The 24,296-nt window shown below is 46.9% G+C and overlaps 1 protein-coding gene across 4 annotated transcripts in view; it reads left to right on the top strand.

The window, feature by feature from the left end:
• Positions 1-976: 976 nt before the first annotated feature.
• FAM193B (family with sequence similarity 193 member B) overlaps positions 977-24,296 on the top strand; it is a 35,052-nt gene continuing 11,732 nt past the window's right edge. For 3 of the 4 annotated variants that reach the window (XR_011471539.1, XM_070415119.1, XM_070415117.1), the window contains exons 1-6: positions 977-1,279; positions 16,243-16,485; positions 17,280-17,511; positions 18,628-19,003; positions 22,892-23,093; positions 23,985-24,224. Coding sequence is in view for 3 of the 4 variants with exons in the window: in XM_070415119.1 (XP_070271220.1) it covers positions 1,079-1,279; positions 16,243-16,485; positions 17,280-17,511; positions 18,628-19,003; positions 22,892-23,093; positions 23,985-24,224 (1,494 nt within the window). In the remaining variant the exon portion in view is untranslated. The remainder of the gene's footprint in view (positions 1,280-16,242; positions 16,486-17,279; positions 17,512-18,627; positions 19,004-22,891; positions 23,094-23,984; positions 24,225-24,296) is intronic. The other variant, XM_070415118.1, reaches the window with a different exon arrangement.

Genomic DNA, 24,296 nt, shown 5'->3' with positions numbered 1-24,296 from the left:
AAATGGTGGTGGAAAAAATTAAAATACAATAAAAGAACAACTTTATAAATTTTTTAAATATATTTTATTGATTTTTTACAGAGAGGAAGGGAGAGGGATAGAGTTAGAAACATCGATCAGCTGCCTCCTGCACACCCCCTCCTGAGGATGTGGCCGCAACCAAGGTATGACCGGAATCAAACCTGGGACCTTTCAGTCCGCAGGCCGACGCTTTATCCACTGAGCCAAACCGGTTAGGGCTAAAATAACAACTATAAAAAATCTGTACCGTGTGTATATGTTATGTGTTCAAAAAAGAAGGAAAAGGGGGAAAATCCCATTTTTAACAATACACAACTATTATATGTTTTAAAGATGTTCCTTTGTGTGCTACTCACAATCCTCTCCTTTTTTTGAAGCACTGACTAGTACGTGCTGGTTACCCATTCTTCTCACCCTGGTTGTAACTGTGTTAAGTGTCCACTTTCCCCACCAGACTGGAGAGAAGGACCCGGCCGGAGTCCCGTGTCCCAGGCACCGAGCGCTAGACTCTCAGGGGACCATACATTGCAAATAAAGTCCTGGACGAGCCTTTCGTCCCTTCCAGTTCAGGCCGTCCACGAGCCCTGGACCACGTGGAGCATTTTGCTTTTTGTAGCCTCGATTGTCGCCGCTACACAGTGGGAACGGCCGCACCTGCCTCTCCGTGTGAGTGTGAGAAGTCAGGTGATGGGTGTGAAAGTGCCGTTGCAATGCAGATATTCATCCATCCATCCTTCCATTTACGGGATGACGCGACAAGGGCCGGGCAGTGCGCTGGCCACTGCGGACACGCGCTCCTCGCGCACGTCGCGAGACCCGGAGGGCGTCTCCCCACCACGTTCTTTCTCCCACGGAACTCCGGGTGCTGACCTTATTCAAAATGGCGCCGGCAGCCTCGGGGGCTAGTGCGGCGGCGCGGACTCCTCGTGCCCTCTGACCTGTTGGCAGCGGCCGAGGGGGAGCCGGGCGCCGCCATATTGGCTGTTGTCCTGAGAGGGGAGCGGCGGCGGCGGCGGCGGCGGCGCAAGTGGAACGAGGGAGAGGCGCGGGCAGCAGCATGACTCGGAGGCGGAGCAGGCTGAGCGGAGGCGCGGGCCGGCGCGAGCGGGCGCGGGCCGCAGGGCCGCAGAAGCCTCAGGTGCCCGAGCCCCCGCCGCCGCCGAGCTTGGAAGCCGGAGCGGGTGCAGGGCCCCCCGAAGCGCCGACGGAGCCCGTCCGCGATGGAACCAGGGAGGAGGACGAGCCCAAGTTGGCGCAGGTAGGAGCGAGCGAGGCGAGTGCGGCTGCTCCGGCTCTTGCAGCTGGAACGGGTTTGGGGATGGACCATCGTACCCCCAGGGCCGAGGCTGGACCCCTCTCTCCAAAGCCGAGGCATGGCCCGACTTGCTCCGAGACCACGCTGCCTGCCCCTCCCGCCGCCTCCTGGCCGGAACAGAAGCCAACCGTCCTGGCGGGACCCCCACCCGGGCACCAGGCTCCGGCCCGGAGGCCACGGCTCAGCCCTCTGCCCTCGCTGTCCCCAGGCCCACCTGAGCCCCCACCCACCCTCCCACGGGCCATCTCGAGGCGCTGGGGCCTGGAAGGCTGCTCGCATCCTCTTCCCTTTCCCCCCGAGAGCGGCTCCACCCCTTCCCCTCACTGCCTGCAGCCACTGCCCCTCGGCAGCTGTGCCCCCGGCGTCTGTCTCGGGGCCTCCCTCCTCGCCTGCCCGCCGGGGCGGTGGGAGCAGAGCGCCAGGCTGCCCGCGGGACTCTGGTGAGGCTCCTGCACGGAGGTGGGAACCCAGCAGGGCCTACCTGTTCTCTTCTCCATACCCCTGACCCACGAGACGCCTGCCCTGCCCTGCCCCTCAGGTCCCTGGGTTTGGCGAATTCTGCTGAGAGCGAGCAGGCAGAGGACTCGCCAGAGCTTCCAGCTGGCCTCCTGGAAGAAGGTCACTTTCTTTTGGGCAAAGGGTTTAATGGGAGGTAACCCTGCCAGTGTTCGCCAAGCGGCCCGGGTGGCAGGAGCCACGGGTGCTCCGGGCGGGTTGTGGCACCTGGGGCCGGGTGGCTCGCCCTAAGCTTGCTTTGACAAAGGAGTTTTGAGTTGGTCTTTTGGCTGAGCTTGCCAGGGAAGGCAGGCTCCTGCAGGAGTCTTGGAGGGTCCGTGCGGCGCCGGATGAGGCTGAGGCGTGGCTGAAGATGCGTTTGGCTCTGCAGACACTGCATCGAGCAGCAGGGGACTCTGGGAGGCTGGTGCAGCCAGAAGGCATGGCTCTTGACAGCCTTCTAGTAGAGTCTCTGGAATTGTGCATGTGAGTGGGGATGCCATTTGGGGTACCATTCCCAGAAAGCCCTCACCTCCCTGGTTGTGAGGTACCCTCTCTGTGCCCACAGCCTCAGTGCTCTCCTCTGGTTTTACTCCCCATTCTGTGATGAAACATGTTGTTGATGTTTCTATTCCTACACTGGACTGTGAACTCCACAGGGGCACAGTCTGTGTCATCTACCTGGTCCTCCACACCTAGCCCAGGGCCTTTCTGACATGGAGTAGAAAGAACTAGGTGAATGAGAGAAGGAATCTGTTGAAAACCTGTGCTTATTATAACCCAATTTTGATGCTGGTCTCCTTTGTATCTCAGATCACAATAAAATTTTTAATTAATGAAAATATCACTACTTACTGAGTGTCAGAAGCCCCACCTTCACCCCCATCCCCTACCCTGGGCTGCAACTGCTTCCAGAGGAATGGGACTGCCCAGGTTGGAACCCACCCTCCACTGGTCTGACTTCAGACCCTGAAGCTGCCTCCCCTCCTAGCTTTTTCTTTCTCCTCTCTGAGAGTGCTGTTATCCAGAAGGGGAGAGTGGGGGAAGGGAGAGCCAGGGAGCTATTCTATTGTCTTCTCTCCTCATTCAAACCATACAATAATACTTTAGGGTCCCCTGCCATTTAGCCAGTCTAAAGTATTCATGGCCAGAAAGTTTGGATGATGGCTTAATCATTTAGTTCTTATTTAGGATGCATCTTTCCTAAGAGCTATAACCTTCACTAACATGGTACATTCCCAACATGTTCTTACCTACAACACTGCTTAACCTTCCATTTCATTCATGCCAGGCATTTACATGCCTTACTTCTAATCTTCCCACCACCCCTGTATCTCCTCAGCATTTAGCACAAATGTGATGAGTTAACTTGGTATAATTATTGGTCTGCTTTTGCTACATAAACTCTGAGTGTGCAGGAACCATCTCAGTCACCATTATATTCCATGCTTGGTGATTAGCAAATGTTAATGAATGAACTGAAGGATATAAATACTATTACCCCTTTTTCAGATGAAGAAACAGAAACTCAAAACAACTAAACATTTGCCCAAATCTCCCACTATAGGTCTCAGTGCACCCCCCCCCCCCCAAAGGGTGTCCTGTGGGGGATTTAACACAGCTTTTCTTCCCACTGTAGCCACAAAGAGATGAAACAGATTGACAAACTCTCTTCTGATTGTGCCCAAATTTTTTGCTGGGGAGGGGGGGTTCTGTATGCCAGAAGCAGTTTTTTTGTGCCCCGGGAAAAGCACCTGCTGAAAGGATCAGTCATTGCTCTGCCCACAGGCGAGGATCTCTGCTCCCATTGCCATTTATAACCCTGTCTTATGTACACAGAGTGGGTAAGTAAAGTGGAATTCAGTGTTCTATGCTGAGTTGAAGCCTGAGATGGCAAATCAGGCCATTTCCAGTCCACAGTCAGGTTCTAATGCCCCAAGTCACACATCGTTTTGTTTCTGGTTTTGTTTTGATTTGAACTCAAACTGGATTTATGCCATCTCTTAAAACTCTAGAAGTCTGCTGCTGTGGCAACTGTTGCTGCTGAACCCACATTTCCACAAAGGCAGTAATCTGCAATCTCTGAATGGTCTGCCCTCTTTAGCATGTAAAGGGCACCTGATTTGTGCCAGGCCCTGGGCTATCTGGGGATGCAGAATCAAATCAGACACAGTGCCTGCCCACAAGGGGCTCAGGGTCTAGAGAACATGTGTATAGTAATTGCAATAAGCTTTGCTTCCTGAGTTAAGGTTCATAGGCCACTCTGGTTTCATCAAATCTCCTCCACTCATTTACATAACATGTACACATTTAAATGCAGGATCTTGAGCTTAATTGGGATCCCAAAGTCTACTTCCAATTGTTTCAGGCCACTAAACTACATTGTTCTGTTCACTAAGAACCCAAATCCATCTGGTAAAAGATTTATTTTGTATATTGTAAAAAAAAAAAAAAAATTAATTTAAAGAACCGAAATCCTCCCTTACTTCACAAGAAGACAGTTACTTAGCCTTATTAGCAAAGGGGAAAAAACTTGCAAAGCAGTTGAAGTAGGCATAAGAAATAGTGTTCAGTGTTATAGACTTGGGGTGAACTCCAAGCTCAGGCTCTTGGTTTTGTGACCCTGGGCATGTTCCTCCCCTCTCTAAGCCTCATCAGCAACTGTGCAAGAGAACGTGAAGCAACCCACATAGCACCTAGTACATCAAGGCTCACACAAGCTCAGGAGTCAGAGGTAGTGTGCCACAGGAGCTGTGCCACATGCCCATCCAAAGTCAGTGTTCTCACTGCCAGCTCTGCTGGCTGTCTTTAGGTTTCTCTTGGACCATTCAGTTTGTAATCCAGATGTGCACGCTCAGTAGACCCCCAGGATACTTGCTAGACTGTAAATCAGCAGTTGGTGAGGGTTGAACTCATGCTGCCCTTCCCATCTCTGCTCCCCCTATAGCATCCTCTGGGACTGTGCCCAACCTAGTTTAAGGGGACTCTGGAGATATGGTTCCCCCACTGCTCAGAGTTTAAAACTTGCTCCCTCAAGGGACTGGAGCAGATAATCAGTCAGTGTCTTTATTAAAACCATCTCATTATGTTTAATCTACTCAGCAAGCATTATGACCTCTGTGCTGGGGTCTTTATTCAGGACATACATACCCCGGGACCACCTCCTTAAAATCACCGCCTGGACATTTTCATTGCATGTAGGGGGAAATAATGCTGAGGGGGGATTCCTGCTGCCTCTGGTTCTTCTTTGTAAGCCCATAGAAATTCACTATGTAAAAATGCCAAAAGGCCTTTGAAGATAAAGGCTTACTCGCCAAGATTTTTAAAATTTTAATTTCTTTAAAACATCCCAGAGCTATAAGCTCAATATCTAATTATTAGATGGACTATTAAGATCCTAACCTTTACTTACTCAACCTAGAATTTGTGAGGACGGGGTGATGTTTTAATTCATTTCTGAGGTATTTATTGTGCATCGTCCTTATTTGCTCAAAAAATGGCTGTTAAACTAAATTATAATAAAATAAGTAAGTTCCTACCACTTTGTTCTTACCTGCTCCTGCTGCTGGACCAGGCTGGCAGTCATTAATTTAGGTCCATTGCACACACCATGCTCAGTCTTCCTCTTCTTTGACCTGGGCACACATTTATTCTGCAAACACAAATAGACACCTGATCTGTGCCAAGCACTGGGCAAACTGGGGGTGCAGAAGTGAATCAGACATGGTCCCTGTCCGTAGGGGCTCATGGTCTAGAGAACACATCCTATATAATAAAAGGCTAATATGCATATCGACCAAATGGCAGAACGACTGGTCACTGTGACACACACTGACCACCAAGGGGCAGACGCTCAACGCAGGAGCTGCCCCCGGTGGTCAGTGTGCTCCCATAGGGGGAGCGGTGCTCAGCCAGAAGCTGGGCTCACTGCTGGGGAGCGCAGCAGTGGTGGCGGGAGCCTCTCCCGCCTCCGGGGGGTTAGTGCTAGGGATGTTAGTGCTAGGGACAGCGTCAGTCTGATATCCCCCGTTGGACATCCCCTGAGGGCTCCCGGACTGTGAGAGGGCTCAGGCCAGGCTGAGGGATCGCCCCTCCCCCCCCCCCCAGTGCATGAATTTTGTGCACTGTGCCTATAGTGTATAATAATTGCAGTAATGCTAGAAGAACATTGCTTCCTCTGCATTAAGGTTCAAATCCTAGTTCAGCCTCTTGGTTTGTTTTTTCATGCATAAAATGACAGTGATGCCAGGCTCACGTTAGGGTTTAGCCAGTACTGCATGTCAAGCACTGAGCACAGGTGGTAGCTGCGATTATTATAGATGCTGGATGCTGAGGATGCACAGACATGGTAGACTTTTCAGAGTGCCTTCAAGGTTGAGAAGTTTCTCCTGAGGACAAAATGGGAGAAACTGTCTAAACAAAGGAAGCATAATAGAGACCCAGAGGCAAGAAGCACCCAACTCATGGGAGAGTGACAAGAGGCCTAGAATATCTTTAAAGAATGGGGCATCCCAGGGAGGAGCAGGAATAGAAACAGCCTTAGTTTTAAAGAAACAAAAAACAAACTTTCCCTGCTTCTTCAGTTGTTTCCTTATTACTGATATTCTGCAACTGCTAATCTTCCTTTATGTATCAGAACATTTACCCATGCCTATCTTTTTGTTTTTGTTAATCCTCACCTGAGAATATTTTTCCATTGATTTTTAGGGAGAGTGGAAGAGAGAGGGGAAAGACAGAAACATTGATGTGAGAGAAACACATCAGTTGGTTGCCTCCTCCACAAGCCCTGACCAGGGCCCAGGTCGAGGAGGAGCCTGCAACCAAGGTAGGTGCCCTTGACCGGAATCGAACCTGGGACCCTTTGGTCTGCAGATTGACACTCCATCCACTGAGCCAGACCGGCTAGAGTGACCCATGCCTACTTTGTACTGCCACCTCTACTGAATGATTGGAATGCATTGAACTAGGGGACACAGGCCTTGCCCATGGAAAGCTCATAGTGTTGTGGAGAGGTAGATTTCAACAACTGGGATACCTGTGATAAGCTCTGTTCAAGATATATGTAAAACAAGTGTTAGGGCATTCCAGAGCAAAGCAGTTTATTCTGCCTATGGACTTAGGCAGATATAACACCCAAACTGATCCTAAAAAGGAAGAGGCAGAGGGAAGTGTGAGTGAGCGCTTTGTGGATAATGGTTCTTTGTGGCAAGGTGTGCAGAGCAGACAAGGACTGTACTTATGTCCCAGGAAAGGCCTTGTGTTTGCACCCTTTGGTTCTTTGCCCTGCTGCAGTCCTATAGGCCATCTCCTTTTTAGTCCCTACTCAAGAATCTTAGATCTCCAGCTCTCCTTGTGGTTTGCCTCCATTCTGAAATGAATATAGGGAAACTAAGGTAGAAAGAAGGGACCTGAAACAATGAAGGTTATTAGAAAGTTGTAGCTAAAGAACATATTCTGAGGGGGTTCAAAGAGGCCTTGAAGGTCACCTGTCTAGTCCTTTGTCCTGTGCTTCAAGTAATAACTTTGGATTGGACAAGTCTCACTTAGTAAGTTTCCCTGTCATTTCTTCCAGGACAGAAGAGGAAAGAAACTAACGGGTATTGAGCACCTACTGTGTGCCAGGCCCAGGCCAGGTACTTTACATAATTTATTTCCTTCTGTCCTCACAAATCTGTGAAGTATGGTTTTATTCTATTATCATAAATGAGGAAATTGAAGCTCATCTAAGATCATACTGAAAATAGCAGAATGGGGATTTGAACTCACAACAGTCTTGTCTCTAAAATTCATACTCTTCCACCCATGAGATATCTGTGCTGGGGTTACAGAGTAGTAGGTAATACAGTTCCAGGTCAGTAAACAACAGCTTTTCTGTGGCTGATTGCACCCAGGAGGTAGGTTTGATGGATGAGCTAGCCTTGCGGGGAGGAGGGGTGGAAGGCCATGGAGGTCAGAGATACTCACTACCCTCTCCTTGACTCAGCTTGTATAACAAGAGTAGATTCTCTACAAATTGACTTTATGGTATGAAACAACCATTCTGCCTCCTGGGAGGACCTGAGCCAACAGCCTGGGTGGGAGTTTGAGTGAAAGCTCCAGGGCACTGAGGTACTGTTATATCAGCTCCCTGAGAATTAACTGCAGCTCTGATTGCCAGCATTAGAATGGTCTGGGGGGGAAAAAAAGAATGGTCTGATATTCTTTGCAGTGAAGCCCTCATCAGTGGCCTGGAGTGATGCAGTCATGCCTTTAACATAGCATGTCTGGTTCAGCTGTGTCTTAGATTCTATTTGTGTAGTCAGCTGAGACATGAGCCAGATGGGCTTTAAGCATTTGTTCATTTATTTCACCTTTTTTAAAAAAAATTAATTTTAGAAAGAGGAAGGGGTCGGGGGAGAGAGAGAGGGAAAAAGAGAAACGTCAATTTGTTGTTCCACTTATTTATGCATTCATTGGTTAATTCTTGTATGTGCCTTGACCGGGGATCAAACCTGCAACCTTGGCTTATCAGGATAATGCTCTAACCATTTGAGCTACCTGGTCAGGGCTGTTCATTTGTTCAGTAAAGGCCTGCTTTGTGCCAGGTCCAAGCCAACCCTAGGTTCTTGGGCACACTTAAGTTACCAGCGTACACTCCCTACCCCCAAAGAGCTCCCATTCTACCAGGAGTTTGGGGACAGATAGAGAATATGTCTATAGTACAAAATAATAGGTACAATACTAACATAATTAGCTCTCTACTTATCTGGTCCTTCAAAATCTTTATTGACCTTTAACCAGGATCTTAGAGAATGAGTAGGAATTTGCCAAGGAGTAGTGCTGACATGCTGAGTATGAATAGAGCCTAAGGTTCTCAGGTAGAAATGGAGCATGGAGAGGTTAGCTGGGGCCAAGTCATGAATGCCAGGGGCCAGAGAGTGCCTTGGTAGTAAGCTCAACCAGAAAGGAGCCTGAAGATTAAAGAGAGACCAAGATAGAAAAGGGGAGCTAAAGGAAAATCATTAAACTGGATAGGTATTCAAAAAGGAAATAATAAGCTTACATTGAGTAAAGAAGCCCAGTATCCTGGTTGTTTGTTTATTTTTCATTTGTGTATTTTGTGTATTTTAATTGTGTATTATTTTAATTTATGTTCTTGCCTGATTCTTCAGATGAATAAGGCATCCAGGTAGGTTGGGAACATTGACAACACAGTGCATGAGCCTGCCTGGTTTAAGCATGTGTTCTTAAGGCAGGAGCTCTATATAGTTTTATGTTTTCCAGCACCTAGTACAATGGTTGGCACCAGGTAGGGGCTCTTAAAATGTTTGCTGAATGAGGAAATAAATGAGTGAACAGAAGAGTAAATGGTGATGACTGAGCTGATGAGTCTTTCTAGACTGGGAATTCATTATTTTCTCTGCTTCTGGAAGGGAATTTTAGCTGCTGCTGTTGTCCTCTGCCTGCCTTGGTTACAGGAAAGCTATTGGAGTCCGGTGCCTTCAGAGTAGAGTGCTCTAATGGGCCGTTTCAGAATAGAATTTGGAAGCTGCTGCAGAGCCTCTGTTTAGATACAGCATTGTGTCTTGGGGAACCCTCTACAAATGTACAGGTACTCTTAGACATACTGTATAAGGAATCCGTGAGAGGAATAGAAGCAGGTTTAGTGCTAGAAATTTGATCCAGCTTCAGAGCAGTCCTTGACAGCTGTCTGGTGACCCAGGTTATTCCCCTTTAATCCCTAAATTATGGACAAAAAGGCCTGGGTGGAAATTTATTCATGCCCCCAAAGAGCTATCCAGGTAATGCTGTGAACTATATCATTGTTTATCACTATTTCTTTTTGTGCATTTTGGCAGTTCTCAAAGTGTTTGGTGTTGGGGCCATTTTACATTCCTAAAGATTATTGAGGACCCGAAGAGCTTTTGTTGGTTATATCTATTGATATCTACCAATTTCAGTATTAAAGCTGAGAAAGTAAAAATATTTAATTACTAATTCATTTGAGAATAGCAATATTATACCTGTTACAGTAACATAATTTTTAATGAAAAAATAATTATTTTTAAAAAATGAGTGAGAAGAATGGTCTTGTTATTATTTTTGCAAAACTTTAAATGTCTGGCTTAATATAAAAAAGCTGGATTCTTATATATGCTTCTGTATTCAGACTTTTGTAATATATTGTTTTGGTTGAAATACATTAAAAAATTCAGTCTCATATAGATCCCTATATGAGGAGTTGGAAATGGGAGGAGTATTTTAATGGCCTTTCCAGATGATAGTTGATGTTCTTTGCAATATGGAATCTGTGACCATATCAGTGAAGTGTAAATATTTATTTACATTAAAGTTATTGGATTTTTGACCAATGTTTGACTTTTTTTGCTTTTGTTTTTGTTTTTTAGAGAGAGAGAGGTTGGTTGCCTCTCATGCACGCCCCGGACAGGGATCGAACTCGCAATCTTTTGCTGTTCAGGATGATGCTCCAACCAACTGAGCCACACTGGCCAGGGCAATGTGTGTTCTTTAACATCATGCTTTGATCCTTTGGAAAATAGGTTTACTGAGCTATGCAGATTTTCCAAATGTTTTCCCATTTCATTTTATAGATAAGATTTGTTAACATCAATTCCAGTTACATCAGTAAAGCCTTTAAGTATTGGGGAATTGTCAAGCTCATGATGGTGGATACAGGTTTTCCAAAATTCTAAGTTTTGCTTGAAAGGTTGAATTTTATCATTGGTCATAAATAAATTGTTTTTCTTGAAGTAACAGGCTCATTTTTTTTTTTTAAGAAAATGTCTGACAGAACCTAAGTTCAAATAATCAGTTTGTCAGCCATTCTTTTAAGTGGAAATGGTGTTCTATGAAAAGAGTGGCTTCTCCTTTCTTTGATTTTTATCTCTTTTATTCAGGAAAAACTAGACTGCCTAGCATAATGCTTCTTAGATGAAAAGTCTCGGGGCCTGGTCAGATGAGGGAACAGAGATACTGGTTTTAATGGCTGCACATAAGAACCCCCTGGGCTAGGAGTGGCTATAGTCTAGGGCTCACCTGGTTCCTTGACTGCTCTGGGGATATGCGTGCTATAACATGGATCCCGTGTGAGTAACCCCGCACTCTCCAGAAATTCTGGTTTTGCTCAGAGAGTGAGGTAGAATTATCTTGGAGCTTGTTTGAGCAAATCCCAACTCAAGAGAACCCCTAGAACCGTTTCCTAACCGCCCCCCCCCCCTTGCCTAAGTCTAGACCTGTGTCTGCAAAGGCTCTGAAATTTTAACTGAGGTGGGAAGGAATAATTAGTTGTTGCCCAGGGCTGCTGGGTTTAAGAATCAATTCCATCAGCCTTTGTGATGAAGAAAAATGGTTGAATGCTTCATTCATTTCATAAATATTTATTGGTCATGTTCTTTGAGGGGGAATACTGTGCCAGGTGCTAACAACACATCTTGAGAACAGTTAGCTGGAAGCCTGGGTTGACTTCAGGATATAAGGGGTCGCAAGTTCCAGGAATTTGGAAAATGACAGGAGATTGCAGTCAAAGGGAATTCTGAACCAAGAGCTTTTCTCTGCCAAAGCAAAAATGTGAAGGAACAGTGGTAGTACTGACTGAATATAACGTCTCCACAGCTTGGGGTTCTCACCACCCTCTGGCAATTAGAGATGAAAATGTCAGATAGAAAAGTCCCCAGGCCCCACCAGGCATTGTACCCAAGTGCAGGCACCAAGACTGAGGGTTAAGACAGATTTAGGGGTTGCCTAGAAAGAAGGACTCAAGTGTACCAAACTCAGGTCAGTGGATAAGCTAGTTTCTGGTGTAGACTTATTAAGAACACAATAGCCCAGGGGCCTAGATAATAGATTGAGTGTCTACTGTGTGGATCCCTTGAGGTAAGCTTTGCATCTCTAATGTCACTTAATCCTCTGGGCAACTTTATGCAATGTAGGTGGTATCATCCCTTCTTCAGTTAAAGTTAATTAGCTTCCCAGGCTCTGTTTTTCTCTTTAACTGTCCTATAAATTCACTTCCATTGATGGCTAATCTCATTTATTGTGTGTACCAATTTGGCTGTAGGGAAAATCACTTTATTTCCATGAACAGAGGCATCTCATTATAATCTCCAAGCAATGCAATCTTATATTCTTTCACACTTGAGATTAGATTACAGTGGTTCTCAACCTTCCTAATGCCGAGACCCTTTAATACAGTTCCTCATGTTGTGGTGACCCCCAACCATAAAATTATTTTCGTTGCTACTTCATAACTGTAATTTTGCTACTGTTATGAATCGTAATGTAAATATCTGATATGCAGGATGTATTTTCAGGGGTTGCAACCCACAGGTTGAGAACCGCTGGATTAGAACCATTTGGGTGAAGGTCCAGGGTAGGGAGATGGCCTTTCTTTGTGGGAAGCAATAATTTCAAGCAGTGTCTCACCAAGCTGCCTGCCAGCAGTATTGCCTTGGGAACATTTAACAGGTCTGATTTAGCCACTATGTGCCCAGCTGAGCCTAGGCCCTGTGTTGCATTGTGAGGGAACCAGACAAGAATCAGACCTGGTGCTTGCCTTCTAGGGAAGGAAAAGGTAGGTAAATAAAATAAGTGGAAGGCACAGATGCTATAACCAAGGCACAGTGTGTTGTGGGATATGTGAAGGGAGGTGAATTATAAGAGGAACTCTCTAGGAAAGCTTGGGTAAGGTTGGATTTAAGCTGGGCATTTAAGCCCTGCCCAACTCCTTATTGGTAAACATGGGAAGGAATGGTGTTTAGGCAAAAGCATGAGGTAGGAGAATACAGAGTATTTGGGGAATTTAAGGAATGACTTTATGGAGTTGAGGGAAGAGATAAAGATGTCTAACAAGTCACCTTAGAGTCATGGCATGTAAGAAATACTTGCATTCTTGTAAAATACAGTGACCTGTATTTCTATATTTTCCACCCTAGTCCTGGTTTTGAGTACTGTTTTCTATTGCTCCCATCTGGTTCATAATTAGTACCATATGTTGAGCAACATATTATGGGCCTCGAACCAGACTAGGTGCTTTGTCACATTTAATGCTCACTGCTGACCGTACAAGTTCAGACTTAATCCCATTTTACAGATGAGGAGACAGAGAGTAAGTATAACTTGCCCAGCATCATACAACTGGTAAGTGATAGAGGCCCAGGATGTTAAAACCAGTATTGTTTCCGCTACACCCTTGCACTTGCCACACCTATTCTGGCATTAAATGCAGTCTATTGGTCACACATTTAACTTATAAGAATTCTGTATTTGCTTTTAAAAGAAAAAAGAAAAGAGCAGCCAGTGTGGTTCAGTGGTTGAGCATCAATCCATGAACCAAGGGATCACTGGTTCAATTCCCAGTCAGAACACTTGCCCAGATTGTGGGCTCGATCCCCAGTAGGGGGAGTGCAGGAGGCAGCCAATCCGTGATGTTTCTCTTCAATGTTTCTGTCTATCTCTCTCTCTCTCTCCCTTCCTCTCTCTCTAAAATTATATATATATACATATATATACATATATATATAAAGGAAAACAGAAAAAAACCTCCACTTAATCTTATATTGTTATAATGTATATTGTTAAATGTATATTGTACATTTGAATTCTCGGTCATATCTAAAACACATAAGCTATACTTCACAGGCCATATAAAGAATTTCAATCACACAGATTGTCAAACTGCAGCGGGAAGGCCGGGGAGGGTTGGGGGGCAGGAGGGAGGGGGTTAAGAGATCAACTGAAGGGCTTGTATGCATGCATATGAGCATAACCAATGGACATAAGACACTGGGGGGTAGGGGAAGCCAGGGTATTGTCAAGGGCGGGGGGAAAAAAAGGACACATATGTAATACCCTTTGTAATGCTTTAAGCAATAAAAAAAAAAAAAAAGAATTTCAAGAATAAATTTACTCATAAAAGATTTTCATCTAATATAGTAACTTAGAATCTAACACCTAACTGAAAAGAAGCTCTGTTGTAGTAAAATTACATGTCCAGGTGTTTGCCTTAAGACTATGGTCACCATCATTACAGGGAAGGAATGTGGGTGTTGGCCTCACCTTGTTCCTCTGCAGTTATGGCTTTCTGTAGCCATGGAAAGTTTCCTGGGTACACTTTGAAAAAAGGTCTTCTTTGCCTTAATTTCTCTGACCATCATTCTCCTCTATCCATCTTCCACCCTTTCCATGAGATACCACTAGTGGATTCTAGGAGGCAGTACCCTGTTGTAATTGCTACTGAGCAGCTGCCTTGCTCATTAAAATGTTCCCTTGGCAGAGACCGTGTAGGCCAGTGATGGCGAACCTATGACACACGTGTCAGAGGTGACACTCGAACTCATTTTTTTGGTTGATTTTTCTTTGTTAAATGGCATTTAAATATATAAAATAAATATCAAAAATATAAATCTTTGTTTTACTATGGTTGCAAATATCAAGAAATTTCTATATGTGACACGGCACCACAGTTAAGTTAGGGTTTTTCAAAATGCTGACACACCAAGATCAAAAGGTTCGCCATCACTGGTGTAGGCTCTTAATATCTCATATGAGTTGCACATGTAAGGTTTGTGTCTCTGGTACTCTTTTCAAAGGTCCTTGTACTTCCCCAAATGTTTCCTTATGTCCCTGGCACTACTGTTTGGTCCCTTTTCTTCCCTAGAAATCAGGGACCAAAGTCAGAGTAATTGTAATGTGACAGATTTAAGGATACTCTGATTCCATCTGACTCTAAGAAGGTGATTTTATTTGAAAAAAGATGATAGCATTGTCCAGCCAACATGGCTTAGTGGTTGAGCGTTGACCTATGCACCAGAAGGTCGTGGTTCGATTCCCGGTCAGGGTACGTGCCGGATTGCAGGCTCAATCCCATGTGGGGCATGCAGAAGGCAGCCAATCAATGATTCTCTCTCATCATTGATATTTCTATCCCTCTCTCCCTCTGTGTTCTGCTCTGAAATCAATAAAAATATATTTTAAAAAGAAAAAGATGATGGCATTAATTTTACTGGTAGGTTGAGAATGATAACCTTTATTATTCCTCTGCTTGGCCTCTGCAAACACCTGTTACTTAGTGGTTGGTAAGTTTGGAAGGTTATCTGTTAACAGTTGCATGTAACAAACCATCCCAAAACATAGTGGCTTAAAGCAGCAGCATCTGTTACTTCTCATGAATAGATGGGTTAACTGGGTATTTCTGCAGATTGGAGCCGGCTTGGCTGATCTCAGCTGTGCTCACTCATGTATCTGATCTGCCAGCCAATTGTCTAGAAAGACTCAGTTTTCTTCACACGTCCCTCATGTCCCTCCAACAGCTAGCCTGATCATGCTCATGACATGGCAGAGGTGCAAGAGTGAGCAAGCCCAGCCATGCAAGGAAGCAATGCATTCATTTTTTCAAGCTTATGCTGGCAGCACATTTGCTAATATCCTGTGGGCCAAAGAAAGTGACATGACCACACCCAGTGTCCCAGAGTGAGAGGAGACTACAAAGTTGTAGGACATAGGAAAGCCATTAATTAGGGTCATTAAATCCAATTAGCCTCCTAGTCAGTACCCCTCAATGTGAAAGAAAACCTATATACATATGTCAAGTTCTCCTAGAAGGGAAACAGAAAAGTCCAGATAAGAATTACTATGTATTGGGACTCTCCTATGGGTAGGCACTTACCCTTTTTATGCATTGAGCCTCACAACTCTGCAAGGTGGGTAGGAACTGGAGCTTGAGAGGTTAAATAACTTGCCCAAGGTCACCCAGCTCATGTGGTCAGGCAGGTGTTAGAGTACATATCGGTCTGACCTCCAAAGACCAGGTTCTTTTCACCACACCTTTGCCTCTCAGAAGCACCAGGTGTCTGCCTTACCTTCCCTCCAAATTAGTTTTCAATTCAGTTGATGCCTTTGACTAGCTATACAAACCCTTCCTCCAAAATGCTGCTGTGATCCTAATGGAATTACATAGCTCTTCAGGAAACCCACATGTCTTTCCACATGTTGCATTACCTGAAATATTCTTTCCTTCCAGATGGGATTTGTCTGTAGACTGCACAGACAACACAAGGATTGTGGCCTCTCACGGACATCTCAGACAAGGAAGGGCCATCTTCTCTTTAAACTTCAAGACTTGGGGAATTTGAGCATGAGCTTTGGAGTCACTCTCACTGAGATTTAAATCCTAGTTCAACCACTCACTAGCTCTGCAACATTTGGCAACTTACTTAACTTCTTAAAATCTGTCTCTTCATCTTTAAAAATGGGAATAATAACACCTACTTTGCAGAGCTTTTACAATGGCTAAAATTATGTAAAGTGCCTAATCCAGTGCATGGCACATAATAAGTGACATTATTAGTATTGCTAATATTATTTCTAAGCGGCCTTTCCCCTCCTGGGAAACCCTGTTTCTGTCTTTTGGGCAGGTTCCCCCCACCTCCAGCCAGTCTGTGCAGACTTGTTGCTTGCTGTGTCATCGGGAACGCAAAGGTTGGGAAGAAGGCCCTTCCCAAAACGGACTGGTGTTGCAGGGTGAGAAGCTGCCCCCTGACTTCATGCCAAAGCTCGTCAAGAATCTCCTAGGAGAGATGCCTCTATGGGTCTGCCAGAGTTGCCGAAGAAGCATGGAGGAAGATGAAAGGCAGACAGGTCGAGAGCATGCAGTGGCGGTAGGTAACCACTGTGAAGGGGCTCCTGAGTACAGGAGGGCTGCCTGCCCAAAGAAGTCAGGCTGTTGAACTATTCCTTCCCTGTCCTCTCAGGTGGCTTTCCTCGGGTGGCCCTTATGCCCAGGTGCTGAGAGACCGCTGGGCTGTACCCACACAGCATTAGTGGCTTAGGGTCACATGGCGGGGGAAGAAGAGAGGAGTAAGGCAGCCCACCGGCCCCTGAGGAGAGTCTGGGTAAAATGTGAGGGACAGTTCATAGGAATTGATAGATAGGACCTCTGCTCCTTCCATGTGGCCATGCTGCCTTCAGCTCTGTGGCAGCTTGAAAGCCAACCAGTATGGCATAGAGGGCAAAGGTCAGTTTGAGGGTCTATAGTGTGCCTCAGAAGGCCTCCAAGATGCTGGGAGCCATCTAAGTCTGCAATCTCCTGAATCAGCAATCAGACCATCCTTGTTTCTCGTTCCCCTCCAGCCCCTCTCTTTTACCAGGACTCCTGACTTACCCTTCTCTCCTTGGGAGCTCTCTGGACTCCCCAAAGGCCCACAGTTGACAGGCATTCTCTGTGATCCCTCCCCTCCCCCCAAGTCTCTCACCAGCATCCACACACTTTACTTCACTGGGAGCGGCACAGCCCACTGGGAGCAACTTGGCCCACATTTGCCCTTGCACCTGGAGCTGTGGGGATTGTGCTTTGGCCGAGAGGAGAAAGCTCTCCTGGGTAAGCTTAGGCAGCCAAGGATTGGCTCTGATGTTTGCTGTTTCATCATGAGCCTCTTTCTTACCTCTTCTCCAGATATCCTTGTCACACACATCCTGCAAATCACAGTCTTGTGGGGGTGACTCTCATTCCTCTTCGTCATCCTCTTCATCATCCTCATCCTCGTCCTCATCCTGCCATGGAAACTCAGGGGACTGGGATCCCAGCTCGTTCCTGTCAGCACATAAGCTCTCGGGCCTCTGGAACTCCCCACACTCCAGCGGGACTGTTCCAGGCAGCTCACTTGGGAGTCCTCCTTCCATCCCTGGTGAGTGTCCCAGCTCGGGAAAGAGACAGACTTCAGAAGTGTAGACAGCTGTGTTTTCCTAACCACTTTGTTCAAACAAACCAGAAGATCAGTTATTAAATTAAGTAAATGTAGAACTATTCTAGTGGAAGCAGGGGGGCACTCCTTTCCCCAGGACTCTGAAGATAAAAAACATTGCTGTCATTGGCTCTGGTAGCTGTTCCCATTAGAGCCAGAAGGGGACCTGGTGGGCACTGATGGAGTCTGGGAGGGCCTTTAGGGCATTAGGACCTAAATCACAGAACACCTGACCCCTACAGCAGCACAGAGGACTTGGGTGCCTTTGTCTTCTTAGGCTCCCTTTTCTCCACCTATGGGGTGGGTATAAAAGGCCCCACTTCTATCCACAGAGGATGACACTGCAAGCTGCCATGATTATTAGCCTGTTTCGTAGCCCTATATGCCTTCTTTAGACCCTGAGGTAATCCTCAGAGACCAAAAGAAAAAAATCATGGCTTATTGATGTACTGTGTAAATATGGAATTGCTGTCTACTTGTAAGTGGAGGGGCTGAGTTCTTCAGAGGGGTGCTGTCCCCTCAACTGTGAGAGTTGAGCAGTACATATTTCCAGTTATTTTGGTGCATAAACCAAAGTCATGAAAGCCTTTTTTTACTCCTCTGAAATCTGGGGCCACCGAAGAGTCTCACTCTTCATGGCCCAGAGACAAAATCTCAGCCTGCTGCTCTGCTGGCTCCTGCAGATCCTGCCCTGGGTCTGAGGAGTACCTGAGCAAGCAGGTCTTAGAGAGACCCTGACAGACAGAATACATTTCCCTGCTTGTGCCACAGTAGAGGTGTATGGCCTTCCATGGGGCTGGCATTCCTGATGCCTTCTCCCTCAAGCCTGGGCTTCTCAAGCTTGTCCAGCCAAGCTGCTGCCTGCAGAGAAACCTCTCCAGCCCAAGGTAGCACTGCTAGACATTCCCAAAAGCTCATGGGTCTACTGTGCTGAGGTACTGTGCCCAAATATGTCCCTCTGTTTGCAGTAAGCAGGGTGCTGGGGCAGCGGGTCCTTGGGCTTTCCTCCCAGGGGTCTGGGCCCCCACTCTGACACCTTTCTCCCCCATGTGCCCACAGGTGAGGTTTTCCCCATCTCGGAGCACCGCCGGCACTCAGACCTCACTGCTCCACCCAACAGCCCCACTGGCCACCATCCACAGCCAGTGTCACTGATCCCATCTCACTCTGGATCCTTTGGTTCACCATCCCACCCCCACCTGCTGCCCACCACCCCCTCAGCACCATTCCCTGCGCAGGTTTCAGAATGCCCTGTTGCTGCTGCTGCGGCCCCACATACCCCAGGGGCATGTCAGAGCCCCCACCTGCCTTCCACCAGCATGCCGCTCCTGAAGATGCCTCCTTCTTTCTCGGGGTGCAGCCACCCCTGTAGTGGGCACTGCAGTGGGCCTCTGCTCCCACCACCAGGCTCACAGCAGCTTCTTAACACTCACAGGTGAGTGAGTGGCCTGAAGGACGAACTCCCTGCTGACTTGGGCTTAGAGTTTTGGAAAACTTTGCAAAGGCTACCATTGGGGTAGAACTTAAAGGGTAGACTCTGTTTATGGTTGTTTTTTTTTTTTTTATTTTATTGTTTTTACAATTATAAAAGAAATATGTATTTGTTATTTTTTTAAAACTTGGGAAAATTGCCCTGGCTGGTGTGGCTCCATGACTAGAGCATTGGCCCTCACACTGAAGGGTTTGAGGGTTCGATTCCCGGTCAAGGGCACATACCTGGGTTGCAGGTTCACTCCCTGCCCCAGGTTGGAGCACAATTGGGTCGTGTGCGGGAGGCAAGCAGTCAATGTCTCTCTCTCACATCGATGTTTTTCCCTTTCCCCCTTCCCGCCTTCCCCTTCCCCTCGTCCTCTCTCCCCCTCCCTCCCTCCCTTCTACTCTCTCTGAAAAGCAATGGGGAAAATATCCTCATGGAGGATTAACCAGAAAAAAAAATTTGGAAAAATTTAGAAATGTCTATAAAGAAAAAATGTCCTCAATCAAAAGATAAATTTCTAATGCTGCAGTGTAGTCTCCCTGATGTTTCTCTATGTAGAATAATTAGGTCTCTGTTTGACATACTTTTTAAAAAATTGATTTGAGAGAGAGAGAGAGAGACATTGAGTTGTTACACTTATATATTCATTCAGTGGTTGATTCTAGTATGTGCCCTGACTGAGGATTGAACCCGTAACCTTGGTGTATTGGGATGATGCTCTAACCCACTGAGCTACTTGGCCAGGACACTATACATTTTTGTGTAATGATTTTTTTTTAAACATTATACCATTGATGATTTTTCCAGTTAAAAATTCTTCAAAACACTTTTCAGTGGCCACTTAATATCTCATTGTATAGCTCTAGCATGATTTTTTTTATTTATTTAATATATTTTTATTGATTTTTTACAGAGAGGAAGGGAGAGAGATAGATAGTCAGAAACATCGATGGGAGAGAAACATCGATCAGCTGCCTCCTGCACATCTCCCACTGGGGATGTGCCCACAACCCAGGTACATGCCCTTGACCGGAATCGAACCTGGGACCTCTCAGTCCGCAGGCCGACGCTCTATCCACTGAGCCAAACCGGTTTCGGCAAGCATGATTTTTTAAATTTATTTTCCTACCCTGGACATTTAGGCATTTCCAGTTTTTAAACCATTATAAACATGGCTGTTATAAGCATCCTTGCACCCAAATCTGTGTTTGAGTTGGGAATTGTGTCCTTAAGGTAGAGTCCTAAAGTAACCCTAGTTGTTGAGAAAGGTTATATTAATATATATTTGAAAGATACAGTTCTTTGGAGAAGATAGATGTCTATTTTTATTATAAATCAGGTCTGTGTTTGTTACACATTTGTAGTTGCCCACTCTAAAATCCCACCCCTTGGAGCAGTTTTCCCTCATCTCTTCCACATGCGTTGATGATGTCTGTGTGGTCGGCGGTTTCACTTAGCATTTTTAGCCTCCTGTGTGGTCTTCTGAGCCTCAGCTTCACGGGTGGGAGGATATTCTCCACTGTGCACTTTACCATTCTCTAGTCACTGAAATTTAGGTCATTCCACATTTTTCCCCCCAACATTTTAATTTTCATTTTTTAATATATATTTTTTATTGATTTCAGAGAAAGGAAGGGAGATGGAGAGAGATAGAAACATCTATGATGAGAGAGAGTCATTGATCAGCTGCCTCCTGCACACCCCACACTGGGGATCGAGCCCTCAACCCAAGCATGTGCCCTTGACCGGAATCGAACCCAGGATCAGTGATTCCATTGAGCCAAACCGGCTAGGGCTTCCCCAACATTTTAATATTTTTTTTTTAAATATATTTTTATTGATTTTAGAGAGGAAGGGAGAGGGAGAGAGAGAGAGAAACATCCATGATAAGAGAGAATCATGGATTGGCTGCCTACTGCAAGTCCCCCACTGGGGATTGAGCCCACAACTCCAGCATGTGCCCTTGACCGGAATCGAACCTGGGACCTTTCAGTTCACAGGCCGACGCTCTATCCACTGAGCCAAACCGGCTAGGGCAACATTTTAATATTATAAATAATATCTAAAGATACCTTTGCTTAAAGCTTTTTCTGACTTGGATTTTCCTCCTTGAAATAGATCTCTCAGAATGAAAAAAAGTTCTCAGTTTAAAGGATGTCAGGATGTTTCCCCCCTTTTTTTTTTTTTTTTAAATTTCAGAGAGCAAGGGAGAGGGAGAGAGATAGAAACACCGATGATGAGAGAGAATCACTGATCGGTTGCCTCCTGCACAACCCCCACTGGGGATCGAGCCCTCAACCCAAGCATGTGCCCTTGACCGGAATCGAACCCAGGACCCTTCAGTCCATAGGCTGTCACTCTGTCCACTGAACCAAACTTGGTAGGGCTGGTTTTGTTTTTTTTAAGAAGGGTTTTTAATACACTGAAAAACTGCTTTCCAAAAAGCTCTCCATAATGCCATGGCACCAGTATTAGAGTGCTGATCTCTCCATATTCTCGGGGGTACTGAGCATTGTAATTTTGCTAATGTAGCAGCTGAAGAGTGGTCAATTTGGATTAAGTTTCTCTAAGCACCACTGATAATAGCTCATGCTCCTCCTTTTCCACCCATGGGACTAACCTGCCCTGGAGCCAAGCCTCTTCCCAGCCCCTTGCCCTGCCCTTCCACCTGGCTCCCACTGCTGATTCCAGTCTGTATTATAAGATGCCCTGTGCTTCCTGAAATCCGGAGTCAGCAATGCAGTGGAAGAGCGTGAACTTTGCGCACAGACACAGGCTGAGTCCTGGTCACTCCATGAGCAAAGCAGTGAAGCACTCTGAGCCTGTCTCCTCCACTGCAACACCTATTTTGCGTGCCTTGGGGGGGGGGGGGGGGGGGAGCGGATAATCTATCTGTCTGTCTATCTATCTATCTATCTATCTATCTATCTATCTATCTATATAAAAGCCCAGCAACTGAAACAGCGGAACAGCCAGAATGACCAGAACGACTGGTGGCTATGATGTGCACTGTGGCAGCCAACCAGCCTGATCCGGGTCCCAATTGGCACCCCCCCCTTGGCTGGCCCAGCACCTGATTGGCCCCCAACCCCTCACCCATTAGGGGCAGGGCCAGCCGCCAACCACCCGCAGCCCGGCCAGACCCCACTTGTGCACGAATTCGTGCACCAGGCCTCTAGTTAGAAATAATATGTTGAATACAGTACCTGGCACAAACAAGTTCTTAGAGTCTATGGCCCACAAGGCCCGTTTTTTCCTAACCTCGAGGCCCAATGGCTAAGGCAGCTTTGCCTACTGGTACAGACTCAGGCATAAGATCTTAGAGTGAAAGGAGACTTACCCTGTTAACCTCCTTTGGATGCTCCAGGGGAGCCACCAGCCCACTAATCTGTTCAGATTACTTACTGAGAACCCACTGTGTGCAAGGCTGTTATGCTATACACTGGGACCCAAAAATAGAAGTGGCATAGTCCCTGCCTTTGGAGAATGCACAGTTGATCAGAGACAAATAGATTGCTATAGTAAAGTGTGATAGATGGTAGGATGGAGACAGATGTATTCGGGGCCATCAGAGTCCGGGAGGGTCAGATGGTGGGTGTGGGCAGGAGAGGCATTGGGGACCTTTCCAGAACAGTGCCATTGAGCTGGGCCCTGTGGGACAATGAGGGTGTTAGCCCTGTAATTATGAGTGGCATTGATGCAGCCTGGCTGCCTTGACCTTTGTGGGATGAGGCAGCTTAAGGGCAGTGGGGACATTGATGGCAGGGCTGCTTCTCCAGGTCCCTGTTGTAGCCTGCTCCTGCCACACCCTCTCTCACCTTTGGGCCTGTCTTTCTCCCCCATCAGCAGAGACCCCGGGTGCAAGGGGCACAAGTTTACACATAGTGGCCTGGCCTGCCAACTGCCCCAGCCCTGCGAGGCAGATGAGGGGCTAGGCGAAGAAGAGGACAGCAGCTCAGAGCGTAGCTCCTGCACCTCGTCCTCCACGCACCAGAGAGATGGGAAGTTCTGTGACTGCTGCTACTGTGAGTTCTTCGGCCACAATGCGGTGAGTGAACCTGCCTATGCCTGAGAGGGCTCGGGGCCAGCCAAGGTGAGCCAGGGGAGTGCCTGCTCTCCCCAGAAACCCCTTGCTCAAGGGGATAGTAACCTCGCTGGGACCCTGTGAGTCCTCGCATCTATGTCTGCTCACTTGATCCTTACAGCAAATTGGTGAGGTAGGGGTTTTTAAACATTTTGCTAACTTTGCTGTTTTTGTGGTTTCTCTTGATGACATTTTTTTTCCTTAGGCAAAAGGAAAGGAAATGGCAGAGAGGAAAGCTATAATTCTGATGAGTTTGTGTATGGCATAATCACAGAGAAGTGAACACTTGTGCAATGAAGGCAGAATGGAAGCAAAGGCTCTCAGTCCCCCAAGTGTGAGAGCCAGCTGAGGGACAGGCCATGTGCACAGATGGTGCCAGGAAGGAGGCACAGAGCAGAATACGTGCTGTCTCTGGACAGGGGGAGGAAGCAGTTCAGAAGTCTTCTAAGGTGAAGAGGAAGGGGCCGCCGGCTAGGGGAGAGCAGTTGAGAACAGAAGAATTGAAAGTAATTACATTGCTAGTCACCTTTCAGCTAGGTGTTATCCTCATTTTAGAGATGACAAAATTGAGGCTCACAAGACTCAGTGACCTGCCCAAGGTCATACATCTTCCAAGTGACGAAGCCTGGGCTCAAACCTGCTTTCCTGGCTCCCATGCCAGTGTGCTCCCAATGCTGTCACATATCTCCTACTCCCTCCTCACACCGCCTGGCTGAGGTGAAGCCATTTGGCCTCTGTGGCTCTGGTAGAAAGAACAGTTGTCTCGCTTCTTACCACATGTTTGGTGCCAGCGGGTGGGAGTCCTACGGGCTTCCCAGGCCCAGGGTGTAACGTCAGCACCTCCCCCTCCCCCAGCCACCCGCTGCCCCGACGAGTCGGAATTATACCGAGATCCGAGAGAAGCTCCGTTCAAGGCTGACCAGGCGGAAAGAGGAGCTGCCCATGAAGGGGGGCGCCCTGGGCGGGATCCCTGGGGAGCCCGCCGTGGACCACCGAGATGTGGATGAGCTGCTGGAATTCATCAACAGCACGGAGCCCAAAGTCCCCAACAGCGCCAGGGCCGCCAAGCGGGCCCGGCACAAGCTGAAAAAGAAGGTGGGTGTGGGGGGGGAACCCAGCTCTATCACCTCTTCTTCCTGAGGAATGCCTTGCCCCAACCCCCAGGAC

The sequence above is a fragment of the Myotis yumanensis genome, unplaced genomic scaffold (genome assembly GCF_028538775.1).
Source record: "Myotis yumanensis isolate MYYU_CA2020_CCGP unplaced genomic scaffold, mMyoYum1.0.hap1 SCAF_5, whole genome shotgun sequence".
In the NCBI taxonomy this organism is placed as follows: domain Eukaryota; kingdom Metazoa; phylum Chordata; class Mammalia; order Chiroptera; family Vespertilionidae; genus Myotis; species Myotis yumanensis.
Note: the sequence above shows the minus strand (reverse complement) of the source record. Positions and strands in the feature narration are given on the sequence as shown.